We start from the raw sequence: 15,312 nt of genomic DNA, 5'->3' as shown, positions 1-15,312 counted from the left end.
ACAGATGCAATATGAATAATCTTGAAGTAAAACACTCTGGTTCATTTGATAAATAATGTAAATTAATATGATTTTGTGTCTCTTTTTTTTTTGTACGCACCTGATTCTAGATGGCAACTCATTCTAGCTCGATCAGATTTCTTTGAACAGCTACTGCGTCATTATTACTGTGGTGATTCTGGACTTAAGCCTAGACTGAGTGACGACTGTTAACAATAATGTCACGCCGAGGCCATTAATGTTGTGAACGACTACCTAATTTCCCTGTCTGAAATCCCAGTGATTATTGCCAGAGCGATACTTTCCTTTTACAAATGGAGCTAGTGCAGTAAAAAAAAAACTACATACTGCATTTATGATGCAATTACGTAATTATCCTCTTTTTAAATGCTGCGTTCCATCTCGCAAGAAACAAAAATATCACATGGAACCCTAACAAGAACATTTTCTTGTGCACAGACTGTGATTATATCAGTGTGTGTGTGGTTTGCCAAGCTTGGCAGGAAAAATCATTGCTGGGGCGGATCGTGTGAGAAGACGGGACCATGTGGAGGGATATGTGGGCTCGTCTGTTAACTTCACCACGTAACACTCTTATCTGTGTGTCTCTGTTGTGTCCTACAGCCCAGCACTCTACCTCAGGGTACGATCAATATGAACCAGTGCTCCGACGTCATCGATGGAGAGTCCAGGACGGGTCAGAAGAACTCTCTTTGCATCCTGACCCCCGACAAAGAGCACTTCATACGGGCTGAGTGTAAAGAAATTATCAACGGGTAAGACGTAATAACCAGGAATGTGATCTGTTAATGTAGGAATTACAAATCTGCTATTATATCTTCATATAGATATGATGTAGAATAATTGCCTCGGATGGGCAATATGGGTTTTGTTGCTCTCTATATTGGTTTGAATGAATAGGGATGACAGAGACTTGGACATGGGAGAATAGTTGTGAGCAGCTGCTTTTGCTGCTAAAACCGCTCTGCCCTCTGCTGTTTCCTTTGGGTTGTGCTTTTTTCAGAGCCTCGCAATCCCCACTGCAGTGACGGTGCACATTCTTGGACGGTTCCCTCTCCCTGCCTCTCTTGGCTTCTACCTGTGTTCACAAACCCCCCCCCCCCCCCAATATGCCGGGACACAGATCACAACACACTGACGCAGTACAGAAACATATGGAATTCGATTTTTAGTCATTTCCAGGCCTGGAGAAATATGGAAAGAGAAAAGAGAGAATGGAAAATATTTGTTTGCTTATCTTGAAATCCCGAATTTCTAAATATAAATTGATCATACAAGCGGGCGTTTTTTCATGGTATTTGGAGCAGACAGCCAGCCAACGCAGCCCAAATGTTTGTCAGTGTGTGACAGAGCGCGGGCCAGAAGGAGCTTGATGTCTTCGACAGCAAGGCTGGCGTGCAACTGAACACACACTCCTACGCAGAGCTGCCTTTGCGCCTGTACGTCACAGCCTGCAAAAACAGCTCTGCCCCAAGTGCAAGATGTTTGACAGTGAGCTGTCGTCCAACTGTCTGCGTAGGACTCTGGACTGAACGGCCACAATGGGTAACTGCACTGAGGGCTGGGTTGATAATCCCAGATATAAAGCCTCCAAATGGGGAAAGAAAGCTTGATATGCAAAGTTTGTGTTCGACATCTCCAACATGGGGGGTAGCTGCAACTGTAGGCCATATAAAAGGCCAAAAGCATGGCACCCGTCTCATGCTCCTCTCCCCCACTGCTGCACATTTAGTGTTTCTGCACTGCACTCTCCCTCCCTGACTGTAGAATACATATTACGGCTGTTCTTAGGGAACTGTGACTCACAACACCTACTCTCCGTTATGCTACCTGCTCGAGCGCTGCACACCTCCCACTCTCCCACCATCTGGCTCCCATGTGCTGGTTGTGGGTCACCACACCGTCATGTTGGCCCTCGCAAATGTTGCCAATAACTGACAGTGTTGTAACAAAATATATTCTTTTTGATGTCGTTCCTGGTTATGTTAAGCTTTTATTAATTATGCTACAGTATAATAACAGGGCTGTGTGGACACTCATTGATTTATTATGACAGTTTGTAGTGTGACAATCCACAACAAAGGTTTTAAGCTCTTTGCAAAATGGGCGTAGGAGAAAAATATTTGATAATGCAGGAGTGTTGTGTACCACAGTCACTGACTTGACCAGTGGTTTCTGTATTGCATGAAGTTCTATATTTAAAAATTACATGAAAATATGTGGTAATCATGACGGCTATTTTCAGATTATATTAGTTAGTCTTGAGATCAATTAGTCCAGATGTGTTTTAGTTATATTTTGTCCACTTAATCATTCAAATTTTTAGTCAAACTTTAGTTTTTAGTCGACTAAGACTTTAGATACTTTGTCTTAAACCGTGAACATTTTAGTCTAGTTTTAGTTATGACCAAGAATGGGCATTTTTCTGGGCTAGGATGAATCCAGATGATTTTAATTGAAGATGCACATGCATACATATTACCTTGTGTGGAAGTAGAATGATGGCGCTACAGCAGAGTAAGATGGCACAGAGGCAATACAAAGCTGAAAACTGTGGGAGTATTATTTGTGCTGTGTAGTAAATAATGTATTCATGCTTTTTAAGCACAACACTTAACTAAATCCACAGTGGCTAATTTGATAATCGTATCCTTGTGAATTGCCTTTTTAGTAACACACAGAGCAAAAAAAGCAAACGTTAATGATCAAAGATGATTAAATGTTACCGTACCAGGCCCAGGGGATTAGACCGTCTTTGTTGAGAGTATAGAGGGTGTTAAAGTTATGGTACATTGTATCTGTCTGTATCGGTTTGTGGTGTTGGGTCATGCACATGCTTTACCTGATAAGTGTATGACTCATGTTTACTACAGCGGACTTTGTCCTCCATATATTGATCCCCACACAGGTCCAGGGTATTTACAATCGGCATGTAGTTTCCCAAGAACAGCTCTTTGATTGTCTCACTACTCGTAGGTGGCAGGAGGCTCTGACTGTATACCCGCGGACCAACAAGCAGAACCAGAAGAAAAAACGCAAGGTCGATCCACCCACTCAGCAGGTAATGCACCTATTCACACACTCCATAGCAAAGTGCTTTTACTTTGCTCATTCTGAAGAAGGTGCGAGTCGTAAGCAACTAAATTCAGGTGTGAAATTTCTGCTTTGGATTTCTTGTTTCCGTTTTGTATCGATGGGCTCCTGAATGCAGCGTAATCCTGGCAAACTTCAACCAGAGGACACCCGTAAAGCAGAGAATAAGGATGCTGTTACAACTTTAGTGAGAATACAGATGAGCAGTATTTTGTGATTATTAGGTTTAGGTGATTTAAAGAATTTAGTCATATTGTTACCGAGTGCAGCAACAATTCTGAAGCATATTTAGTTTGGTGCATCTGTGCTTGTTTGACATCGTCTGCCTTATAACTGAAGTATATCCAAATGACAGATAATGAGTGTCTGCTAGTATGATGTCAGGCAAACTTTTAAGATGGATATGACTTCATATCGACACTGTGAGATAAGTTGAGCATTTATAAGTGATCCCCACGTGGCAATTGTTCCATTGCTACAGCAAAGAAAGAACATTCATATATTATTAGGGCAACATGTGCTGTGGAAGTATGCAGTATGTCAAACTACACCAGCTGTTTTCACCCTCGAGAGAGGGAGAGGGAGAGAGAGAGAGATCTATCGTTTTTTTCTGCCAGCAACATGATGAACGGTTCATGCTATCCATATTTCCATTCTTGAGTCACATGATGCGTCAGTCTCGGTGGTCGAATAGACTGCATTCCACATACTCCTAAATGTATTTATACGTCTAGATACACTTGGATCATTTGCAGTTGTCAGTGGTAAAGAGTGTGAATAACAAGTTTACACAACTGGTCACCTACTTCACATACATGCACAGTTTTACCTGGCGTGAAGGCTGCGAACAAACGTGGGCTATCAGAATATTCCTGATATCATTATCGATAAAATAACATTCAGCAGTAACTTTCGGCAATGGGACCATGATCCTCTCACTTATGCGTTTGGTTGGTCATGGCCAGTAGAGGCCGTCTTACCTGCCAGGCTTTTGCCTGTTCAGTCACTGATCTTGTGTAGCTGGTCAAAACAGATTGCTTTCTAAGTTGACGCTTGTCGTCAAAGAAGTCAAATTCAGGACTTGAAGTTGAGTTCTGTAAAAGTATCCTTACCAACCGATCCAATTTCTCCACGGTAGTTAGACATAAAATAACAGGACTAGGTAAAGCTTTATTACCATAATATTTGTTTCAATAATGAGATGAAATATAGGCGCTTGTTATAAAATATCGTACAGCCCACCCACCGTGGGATACAGCTTTCCCCATTTTCTAACCCCATTTTGACGAGAAGCCAAATTTGTGGTGAGTGCGCACAAAGTCCTCTCTGAAGTTCATTGTCTGGTTTCTCTAATGACGGCGCCCTGAATCCGACTGTGACCGCGCCAGGCTGACACTAACAAGGCTCATTTGCAGAGGGGCAGTGGTGAGACAGTGATGACCATGACTGTTTACTTTCCTCTGTGTATATGAGTGTAACTACTACAAATTACGTTTTATCACAAAAGGTTCCTGGTATCTGCTTTAAACACCAATATAGATCAGAACAGGAATACATTGTTTTCTTGCATGTATGTGAAATAACAGTCGAGGCCAAGCAACATCATTTTTGGCTAATGTGTGAGGGTGATTAAGCTTCCACTGCTCGTCTCATGTCAGTTTCTATTATTGTCTCGTGGGCTGTTTAGTTCTGGGATGGAAATGGCTCACATCTCCACCTTCCACAGTTCTCCCGCTTTGACTGAAGTTGCTGGAGACACGTGCTCGGAAACTGTTGTAAATGCTTGAGCACTGTAACATGTTTGTCCTTCTGGGTGGTGCCCCTAAATTGAAGCACCTGACCTTGAGTACAAAACGTATGACGGGAAACTTATTTGTGTGTCATTTTGTAACTGAACGGAGTTTTGACTTTCAGATTCTTGTGTTTGCTCATCAGCAACAAAAGGCGTGTAATAATGCTTCATGCCATAAATATGCATGAATTTGGCCTAAATAAGAAACTAAAAACCATAGTTCAACTAGTACAGAAACTGTAAATCATTGAGACAGATGGGTTTACCTGTATTGATTATAAATCAGCACTACATAGCAGGCATTAACATCAAAGGCTTTTTGTGATTGGCAGGGTGGAGAAACTGCAAGCCAGTGTTTTTCCACTGCAGACATGAACGGACACCCAGTGAGTTCAGCTTGGCCAAACCTTGTATCCTGCTTCACTCTTAGTGGCTTTGAAATTCTCGAATAAATTATTTTTTTGTTATAATCCAGATCGATCCAGGTGAAGGGTGATTTAAATAGAACATGCTTTTTGCTTCTCTACACTGATATGAGTGATTCTTGGCACAACAGCGTGTTTGTGGTGATTAAAGTCGGCTGTTTCTTTGCTTTGGAAATCTTTCTCCTCCGGTGAACTCAAATGCTGATGACCAACCAATATGTACTGGGGACAATGTACGTTTAATTTAGTTTGCTCTTTGTATTTATTACTCAGATGAAGATGACTTCTATGATTTTCATCAAGGGCTGTACTGAATAGGTCAAAGCTTCAAATCATCAATCATAATTTTGGCAGTCACATTCTAAATCAACATCCATTATTCATTTTGTTTAAACCTGGTATTTCTGCACAGTTGCAGATAAAGGTCATGCAACACTATTATTTGTAGAAATAGATTCCTGTGGTTGCTGAGTAGGACTGTTTCCACTCATGCGATTCAAAGATTTTCAATAACTCCAGAGCATTGTAAGGACCAAAAGTCAACATTTATTGGAAAAGTTGGATGTTATCATTTCTATTCTGCTTCAATCCATATTTGTTGCCGTTTAGCCTTTCAAAAACATCTTCACTGCCGTCAAAGGGAGGCACTCACTGAGTTATCCTCATTAAAGTTGATTTAATTAAAAACAAAAAAACAACAGTTGCAACGTCATGAAATATGACGACAGGCATACAAAGCTTCAATGAAAACCTCAATAGAAGCTTTGAATGTAAAACGATGACATTCAGTACAGCCCTAATTTTATTCTAGAGAATCTATTGCAACATATTCTGCCGCTGCAGAATGGAATATTTTTCTTCTTTTTTTCTGTAATCATCAATAAGACGGGTGTGTTTGCCAGAAATGAGCTCTTTGTTCGTTGTCTAGCTGTCGATCTCTTTCTCGTTTCGACACATCCTCCTTATCTCTTACCGCTCTTATTGTTATACCGTTAATAATACATTTTCTTTGGCTTTGTCTTCTTGATATTAGATGTACCTGACGCATACTTAAAAACCCAAGTAATAAAAGCAATAAAAAATAAATAAAAAATAAATTTCCTTTTATCAGAGTTTCACATTTCTTTTCAGTATTTAATTATTCTTCAATCTTTTTTTCCTCCTCGTATTCCTTTTCGTAGTCTCTCTGTGACCTTACCTCCCAATATGTCATTTCCTCTTCCCACCTACTCCTTCCAACCCAAACCCCCACCCAGGAGCCCGGCCCTGCCAAGGTGACGGTGACCAGCAGCAGTGGGGGAAGCATCCCTTGCCTGCCCAGCAGCATCGCCAGTGCTGAGCGTGTCCCGATGAGCCGTGCCACTCTGTGGCAGGAGGAGAGCCGCTGGAGCAGGGCCACCATCCCCTGCAGCCGCAGTGCCTCCTGTCTAAGCCAGCTGAGCCAGAGCCAACCAGACTCCAGTATCACTACTCAAGATGGTGAGGACTAAGAGGACAGCATGCAACTTCCTCAACATCCTGCATATGCTTCAGCTAGTGTTTCACTGTGATGAGGAAAACTAGGTTTAAAATAAATAAATAAAGGTTTTGGAAAGTTTGTTATCACTGCTTACATAAAGGCATTTTTAAGTCGCACTTACTTTTAGTCAACTTCTTCACTCTGTCGCTTAAGAATTCAGCCACTTGGCCAACTGTTCGGTGAAACTTGTCAAGTCACTATTTTGTCGTACACAGGTATGTAATGTATGTTCACATCTTTAGCACTATATACACACTGTTTTGGGAGTTTCATACGGGTTGCACTCTGTTCTTGCTTCAGATGGCGGCACCATGACCACCGGACGCAAGGTACGAGTGGAGAGCGGTTACTTTTCCCTGGAGAAGACCAAGTCGGAGCCTTCGCCACAGTCTCAGCCGCCCCAGCCACCCCAGCATCTGCCCTTGTCCTCTTCAGCATCTTCCTCCTCTTTAGGAGCTCTCAGTCCCAGGTACAACTCTGAGTCCGAATCCCAAACTTCCCCTTATCAACCCTCCCAAGATCCTCTCCCTTCTCCAGGTGCACTCGTTTCCCCCAGCTACTCCACCATCAGCTCCTCCCAGAGCTCGCTGGATTCCGAACCCAGCGTGACTACACCCACCTGGGAGGGACGCAGTGGTGGTGGAGGAGGAAGCATTTGTAGTGTCAGTGGGGGAGGAGGCCGAGTGGGCCGGCCTGGCAGGGAGTACGCGGCGCTGTCTGATGTGCCACGGGCTCGCAGACTGAGTCACCGCGAAGCCTTCCGCTCAGAAAAAAAGCGCCAAGAGCTGAGGGCACGGACCCGGAGTCCTGGCAGAGAGGAGGTGGCTCGGCTGTTTGGGCAGGAGCGCAGGTAAGAGCTTATGTATATGTGGCATGCTTGGCAGACTGCAAAAAAACATTCTACAGAGACATTTGAAGTCATGCAGACTCACTTGTGATTATACTGGCAGCCAAACATGATTAATAATCATCAATGCACCACTGGTTGTAAGCCCTTGACATAGCCTTAAAACATATAGATAGCATGCCAAGTAATCTATGTGAAGCTCATGCATTGCTTAAAGCATCAGCACTATCAGTTTCTTTTAGCACCACCCTGTGGCTGCTCTCCTTGAGACATTCCTGTATCTTGAGCACTGCTGCCTCCCCTAGCTTTACCAGTGGTTTGCCGTTAATGATTTGGGGATTGAAATGCACGTTTTACTTTCTTTTCTACTGATCTCTACCTTTTGCTCTTGCTACTTTGCTAGTTTGTTTTGTCGTTTCAATCTTTTCCAGGGGCTACTGAACAGGGCTTCTCGGAGCTAAACGCTCAACCAACCCTTCCGCCCCTCCTCTCTCAATGCTGTTCCCTGCTGGTCACCGCTGATTCCTGCTTTCTATCATTTCATCTCTGCCCTGCCTGGGAGAACACACACTCGCACCGTTTCATAAATACTTGATTTACTGTATATAATGTGCATACTCAAATGTACTGGTGGTTGGTAATGATGGTGGGTTTACATACTGTTTGATCTTTCTTTCTTGTGCACACACACACACACACACACACACACACACACACATAAAGTAACAAGTGCAGAGCCTTAAGGTAACGCTGTGTTGCAGTTGCTGCTTCTTAAATTTGTCTAACCAACCATCCTAATCATTTTTCCTTTTCTTCCAAAGTTTAATCTCATTATATAACGCCTTTTTATTCTTTGATGTATCTCTGGATTGGTCTCTTTGGGGATATTACCTCTACCTTTCACATTGTTGTCTATGAAAGTGTCTTTGAGTCTAGAATGATGTCCAAAGTCAAACTTCCTATGTATTTTGTAAGTGTTTTGCGCTAATGGCTGCAGTGCATTTTGCACACAATACATTGAAACTACTTGTATCCATTATGGACATTGATTTTGGCTCAAATTTGCTTTCATAACATGCTTTGGTCTTGTTTATATGCTGATTCTGCCACAATGTGAGGATTATGTGCTGCATTTTTAAGAAGAAATTTATTTATTTTTGTGCTGCAAAATGCCTTTTTTTTTTAAAAGAATGATTAAGATATTTAACTGATTGTCAGAAAATACTTTTTTGTCAAGTGAAATACTGTATGTACTGTGAATCCAGCACTTCTCTGAAAAGGATGGTCCCTTTGTGTCTGTCAGGCGTTCTCAAATCATTGGCAGATTCGAGGAGGGTCAGCCTGTAGACGTAAGCAGCTCAAATGAGCCCTCCGCTAACGCCACGTTAATCCAGAGACAAGGACGCAGCGAGAGGCGCTATCTGGCTAGCAACCATGTATGTTTTCCTCTTTCTTAATCCTGAACAAATAAATCTAAAAAGGTGTGAACTACCCAAACAATCCACTGAAGGGCAAATGTACTATGTAACGTTGATAAGGGATTACTTCTAATTTCTAATACTAATTCTATTTATAGGAGATGTCACTGGATGCAGGAAAGGATCGCTCGGTCCCTGATGTGTCCAGCTCCACTTGTGCTAATTTAAGAAGAGCCAAGTCACTGGACCGCAGAGTCACCGAGTCCTCGATGACTGTGAGTACAGACGGTATTTCCAAAGTATATTGTTGCCAAATGGACTTTCTTGTAATGTGCACTGCTCAGGGGGAATGGCATTATTTACTGGTCAGTGTACATAATTTAACTTTCACATGCACCCAACCACATGCTGCTGCATATACAATATTGAATTAGCATTAGTTTTCTTCAGTTTCCAAAAGTGAGATTAAAGTAGCCCTCAAGTTGCACTGGTATCTTCCTGACGTCTGACTCCTACCAGTCTGACAAACTGCCACTGATCCACGGTCTGTTCAGTAATGCAGGGGTGATCCAGTCAGTGTGTGGTCCGTCTCTCTGGGCTGGTTGCAGCTGCCGGAACCCCCGCCCACTCAGACGCACACATTTATGTGCACACCACTGCCGCCACTGATGATTATAAATAGCAAGCACAGAAGCAGCCGCAGTTGTGTAATATGTCCATGGGACAGACGGAAAGAAACAGATTGTCAACATATGAAGTGAAGGCAGTTAACCACCAGAATGACTCTTTGCCATGCGGTGACACCACACTTGATGAAGCTCAACAGAAAGAAGGTATTGTTGAGTGAGCAGAAGCCTGGTTTTGGATTAATGATTGACTCTGGAGTCTATAAACAGACTTGAGCTTGGTTTCAATGTGCAGCAGTTTGTGTTTCACACGGAAAGTCCAGCTCCCGCCAGTCCGTCTGTTTAGCTGGAGCCGAATATCTTCACTTGTACTTATTAGGCTGCGGTAGGGACTTAAATGTAAACAAATGCACATAAATGCAGCAGTGCTAAGGGGTGATGTCAATTTTATATTCTGACTACATCACATCAACGCTCGCATAATGACAACTTCCAATATAGTGACCGATCAGCACAAAATGTTTCAACAAAATATCATTTCATTAGTTTTGTTTATATTTGTACTTTGTTCTATTTGTGTGGTTGATGTTTAATCGGAAGTCACTTCTAAGTGGTGGCTGAATTTCCTTTTTTATTGATTTTTAATGAGTTAATCTAGTTGCGTTTATATAATATCACATCACTCTAATCTGTCTTACTTGCAGCCAGATCTGTTGAACTTCAAAAAAGGATGGATGACAAAGCTGTATGAAGATGGAATGGTAATTGGCTTTCATTGGTGGGATTACATGGCTTCTACTGAATACAATTATATTGTACTCATTGAGGCTCCGGTGAAATCAAATGAATGTTCTTTTTTCCCTCTCAGTGGAAGAAACACTGGTTTGTCCTGACAGACCAGAGTTTGAGGTACTACAAGGACTCGATAGCCGAGGAGGTAAACATCGTCTTCTAGAGACTGTGTGGTTTTGACTGTAAATTTGAATGAATAGATAATTAATTAAAGGACTTTTTTGTTTTTGTTATATCGTTTCATTTTTTTAAACTTTTTTAACTTAGGCTTTAGAACTGGACGGTGAGGTTGACCTCTCCACATGTTATGATGTCCAAGAGTTCCCTGTCCAGAGGAATTACGGCTTCCAAATCCTGGTGAGCATTGATTCTTCACGGCATTGATTGTCCTGTGTCGTTAATCACCAGTAGAGAAGAAACTCATTGTCAACACGCTCGAGCTCTGCCGCCTGCTGACGGTCTATAAACAGCCTTCGACAACATGCGGTGCAACTCCAGGTATCAGGTTTTGTCTTTCTGAAAGGATTCTTTGTCCGTAATGACGGATGTCTCTTGACTTGTCATCTCTCTGCGAGAGGCTGACATCATGGTGGTCTAAATCTGCTACAGCCGTCGGCAGCCCTGCTTGTCTCTCTGAACCATTTGTCCTTCATCCTGCACAATATGTTTACCTAACCTCTTGCATTCAAAAACCCCATCCGTGTCCACATTTGCTCAATAACACTTATGTTTAAAAAAAACAGTTATGTTACAGTAATTTAACTTACTAATTGCAGAAGAGTTGAGCAGTTGGATGCTGCAGTGAATTCTATGACAAAATGCTTTCGCTGTATAATCCTTTGGCCATTAAACATTTTTAGCACTTGTTGCTGGCAAAATACTTACCAGACACTTATAGCTGCTATGCAGTTCAATTGTTATCCATTTGATGTCAGTGTGGGTTTGGTTTCTGCTACATATAGATTTAAACTCACCATAATAATCTTATATTACGAGACTAATAACAACAAGGTCAGTTCTTTTCTTTACATTAGCTTGAAGCAGCTTAGCTGTTTTCTCCAGAGGAAGTCAGAAATAGAGACGTCAAAGGGATCGTTGTCTCTTTGGCTGAGAACAACATGGTATTGGTGTCGAGAAATGAATAACTCCAGTATTAATGTCTGCTCCCTCTGCTCCACGGTCAGACTGGAAGGGGACTGTGTCATGCAGTCAGAGCAGGTCAATAGAGTACAGGGTTGCTTCAACCCCATTACTGTGTCATCAGAAGCTTTAATGAGAAACTGTGTTCTTGTAGAAAACATTTAACTTCCAAGTATTTAAGGTTTAAGTTTAATGTATTGCACACACAATAAAGCTGTGTTACTAGCGAGTTATACTGCTCAGAACACTTTACTAAAAAATGTCATATTTTGCAATCTATGACATTAAGAAGAAAGGTCTCAAATAACTATGCAACTTTGTGTAATTGTAAACAGCTTAAACCAATTTTAAAGCAAGAGGCTATTAACATTAAATGGTTATTGCATATACATGATTAAAATCTGTTGTTTGATGTAATGGATTAGTAGCAGTTGTGCGTAAAGCAGCAAATTCACACCCATCCTAAACTACACACAAACTTGCTTTTTGTGATGCCGTAACAGCCCCGCAGGGTCTCGTGCGCTGGGTCTTCAGGGCAACAACACATTGTTTTCCACATTGTGGCAAAAGGAAGGGAAGTGGCAATCATAGACGACAAAATATTGCAAAGTTCTATCTAGATTTGAATACACGGTCAGATTGAATGTATTGCACATAAAACGCACACATCATCTAACTTGTTTAACAGCGAAACGGAGTAAAGCAAAGGAGAAGTGAGGCCAAGAATGTTTGTCTTTATTTCACGGTTTCTATTGTTGTTCTGCTGATAAAACTGCATTCTGAGAAGAAGTGTGTTCTTTCAAAATGTATTCCTGTTGGAGTTGGAAGTATTTTGCATTAAAGCTACTTTTACACGTACAATTAATAAAGAAGATCCTGAAGGGCATCTTATGCGGTGAATATAAATCTTCTACACACCTCTGGTTACAGTCAGTGAAAGAAGAGCAACAAGTGATTCTAGCATTGTCTTGGTAACTCCACTGGTGCACATCTAAAATACTATGTTAGGCTTGTACAAAAACAAGTGTCGAAAAATATATTTTAGTCATTTAGTCTCATCCCTGTCAGTCTTTTAAATGAAATGTCTGTTTTCAGTGTAAAGAGGGAGCGTGCACCCTGTCGGCCATGACCTCTGGAATCCGTCGCAACTGGATTCAGGCCATCATGAAGAATGTGCGACCCACTATTGCTCCAGATGTCACCCGGTAATACCCAAAGAGGATTAACACTTTAACCACTGGCAGATTTGACGGCTGCTTTTCTCCCATATTTCATTTTAATTCCTCTCTCCTCCTCACCCTCTCTTTCCTTCTTTCTCTTCCTCCCTCAACCGGTATTTTCAACCTGCTTCCAGGAAAAACATCTCTCTGAAACTGTCCGTTCTGAAGCCCAGGTTGGAGTGCTTGTGTGTTGAATATCTCCCTCCCCCCCCCCCCCCCCCCTCCTCGAACAGTGATGTAATTGCTCAGCGATGGCAGCCCCAGCGTGTTTGTCGTCCCGCCCTATGTCATGTGATTGTTGAGTAATGTCTCCCCGTCAGTTGTGCTACTGTAGAGACACACGCTGCAATCACATCAACATACTAGAATAGCCCGCCAGCCATCTGTTGATCAACAAGCAGAGAGGGTTTTAATGATTAATCATCATGTGGTTGTCCACTAACTTTTGGAAGTGATCACAGAACAAAATCACAACTGCAGCACAGACAGAAAATGTCTTGAGTGAATGGAGAGAAGAGCTGAGATAACTAACTGTTCCAAAAAAAACAGTTCACCTGAGGATTTTTTTAAAACCATCTAAAGATTTATTTTTTGTAGAGTGTTGCCTTTCAGATGGGTCATCACATCTGATACTGTGTACATGCACTGACCCGCACACTCTGCCAGTGTGTCTCTTAGGTACCTCTCTCCAAGAAGAGACGTGATATTTTTGGTATTTCTGCAAAGCGCCTCACAGACACCTCCTTTCTCATTCCTGAGCTCTGTTCCTTCTCATTTTCCCCTTACTCATACCTCCACACGCACAACGTGGTCAAAATAGATTATTCCGTCAGGTCTCTTTTTTTGTAATGCTCTGCCCCTCAACACTACTTAGTGCCAATCAAACGCATTCTTCACATTAAGCTACTAGTTTATACAAATAGCATTAACATAGCAACTAAAGGCAAGCGTCTGCCATCAGGCTTACCTCAGATCAAGAAGATTAACTCCAAAGTTGCTTTCAGCCTAATGCAGTGTTCCATATAAGCATTTTGATGTTGATGCTCTGACTTGGACGCATTTCACTAATTATCATGCTTCCAATGCTCTGCCACAAATATACGCATCGTTGTTTGTCCAGCAACGCTTTATGTAATACTAATGTAGCTTGATTTCAATGTATCTTCAGTTCTGTTAAAATCATCTTACACATATCCTCTTTCTTTTTTTGTGTGTTTTTGTTCATTCAGATCTGACGAGAAGACAAAAGCCCACGTGATGTTGGAGCCGTGTCCACAGGCCACCTCTGAGCCAAGTCCCAGTCCTGAGGCCCCCAAGTCTGATGTCCACCGACAGCCAGCGGGCAACAATGCCTCTGCCCCTCTGACTGAGCCCCGAAAAAGCCGAGTTCGTGAGCGCAGACGAGAGGGTCGCTCCAAGACTTTCGACTGGTCTGAGTTCAAAATAGAACGGAGAGAAAAGCCTGTGAAGGACCGAGCGGACACTGTCGACCTCGGCTCATCCTTCTCAACGACGTCCTCGTATTGCTCTCCTTCCTCTTCCCCTTCCTCATTAGCGTCCTCTCCTAGCTCTACCTCCTCCCTCCAAGCCTCTTCTGTTTCAGGTGTTCACCCACCTTCTATGACAGTAGAAGCAGAAAAAGAGAGTGTAAGGAGGGGCGTCCCTCCGCACAGTACAACCAGTGCAACCCACATGCCAAATAGTGTTACTGTTACCATGACCTCCACGCTAAACACTACACCACCGGTACAGCCATCAATACCTGAATGCCAAGAGCAAGGAAAGATGGAAGTAGACCATCCTGCTAGTGAAGATAAGGAGGACAACAGAACCTCAGGTGTCCGAGAAGAGATTGAGCAGCGATGGCATCAGGTGGAGACGACACCGTTAAGAGACGAGAAGCAAGTGCCGATCAACACAGCTTCAGGAAACTCTGACAGATTGCCTGCACATGAGCTTGCTGCACTGCTCGACAAAGAGGTGAGTTTCCTTAGTGTGGCGTCATACGTGTTTATGAGCATCTTCTACCATTCGTTCATTATCTCATTATCTCTTCTCTGTCTTTCTTTGTTCAGTTGGGACAGAAGCAGCAGGAGCTGGACATACTACAGAAGCAAAACAATGTTCTAAAAGAGCAGTTGGAAGATGCTCTAGGGAAGGAACAAAGTGCCAGAGATGGCTATATACTGCAGGTACTACACTCACCATCCATCGTGCAGGATTAGTATGGGTTTTAATATTGACGATATGTACAAATAGCATTCCGATTTTCACAAAGAAATGTTTTACAAGATAGTAAACATATATTGTTTAAACGTACAGTAAATGTTATTAATTGTACATGTGTAGATAGTATTTTTGTTATACAGTCTACTTGCTCATGATAGATCAGATTTATGTCTGCTACTGTAACTTGTAT

The 15,312-nt window shown here is 42.3% G+C and overlaps 1 protein-coding gene across 4 annotated transcripts in view; it reads left to right on the top strand.

Annotated features, from left to right (window-relative positions):
- Positions 1-15,312, top strand: part of LOC142951776 (myosin phosphatase Rho interacting protein) — a 46,758-nt gene that overhangs the window by 20,043 nt on the left and 11,403 nt on the right. For 3 of the 4 annotated variants that reach the window (XM_076093576.1, XM_076093575.1, XM_076093573.1), the window contains exons 4-16: positions 625-776; positions 2,998-3,082; positions 6,588-6,810; positions 7,151-7,319; positions 9,001-9,133; positions 9,274-9,390; positions 10,446-10,502; positions 10,610-10,678; positions 10,801-10,890; positions 12,769-12,878; positions 13,028-13,066; positions 14,123-14,873; positions 14,969-15,085. In XM_076093576.1, the coding sequence (XP_075949691.1) occupies positions 625-776; positions 2,998-3,082; positions 6,588-6,810; positions 7,151-7,319; positions 9,001-9,133; positions 9,274-9,390; positions 10,446-10,502; positions 10,610-10,678; positions 10,801-10,890; positions 12,769-12,878; positions 13,028-13,066; positions 14,123-14,873; positions 14,969-15,085 (2,112 nt within the window). The remainder of the gene's footprint in view (positions 1-624; positions 777-2,997; positions 3,083-6,587; positions 6,811-7,150; positions 7,320-9,000; positions 9,134-9,273; positions 9,391-10,445; positions 10,503-10,609; positions 10,679-10,800; positions 10,891-12,768; positions 12,879-13,027; positions 13,067-14,122; positions 14,874-14,968; positions 15,086-15,312) is intronic. The other variant, XM_076093574.1, reaches the window with a different exon arrangement.

Source organism: Anarhichas minor, unplaced genomic scaffold, assembly GCF_050575085.1.
Source record: "Anarhichas minor isolate MPS153535 unplaced genomic scaffold, ASM5057508v1 ptg000017l, whole genome shotgun sequence".
Taxonomy (NCBI): Eukaryota; Metazoa; Chordata; class Actinopteri; order Perciformes; family Anarhichadidae; genus Anarhichas; species Anarhichas minor.
The sequence above is the reverse complement of the archived record's forward strand: the minus strand, read 5'-3'. Positions and strand labels throughout refer to the sequence as shown.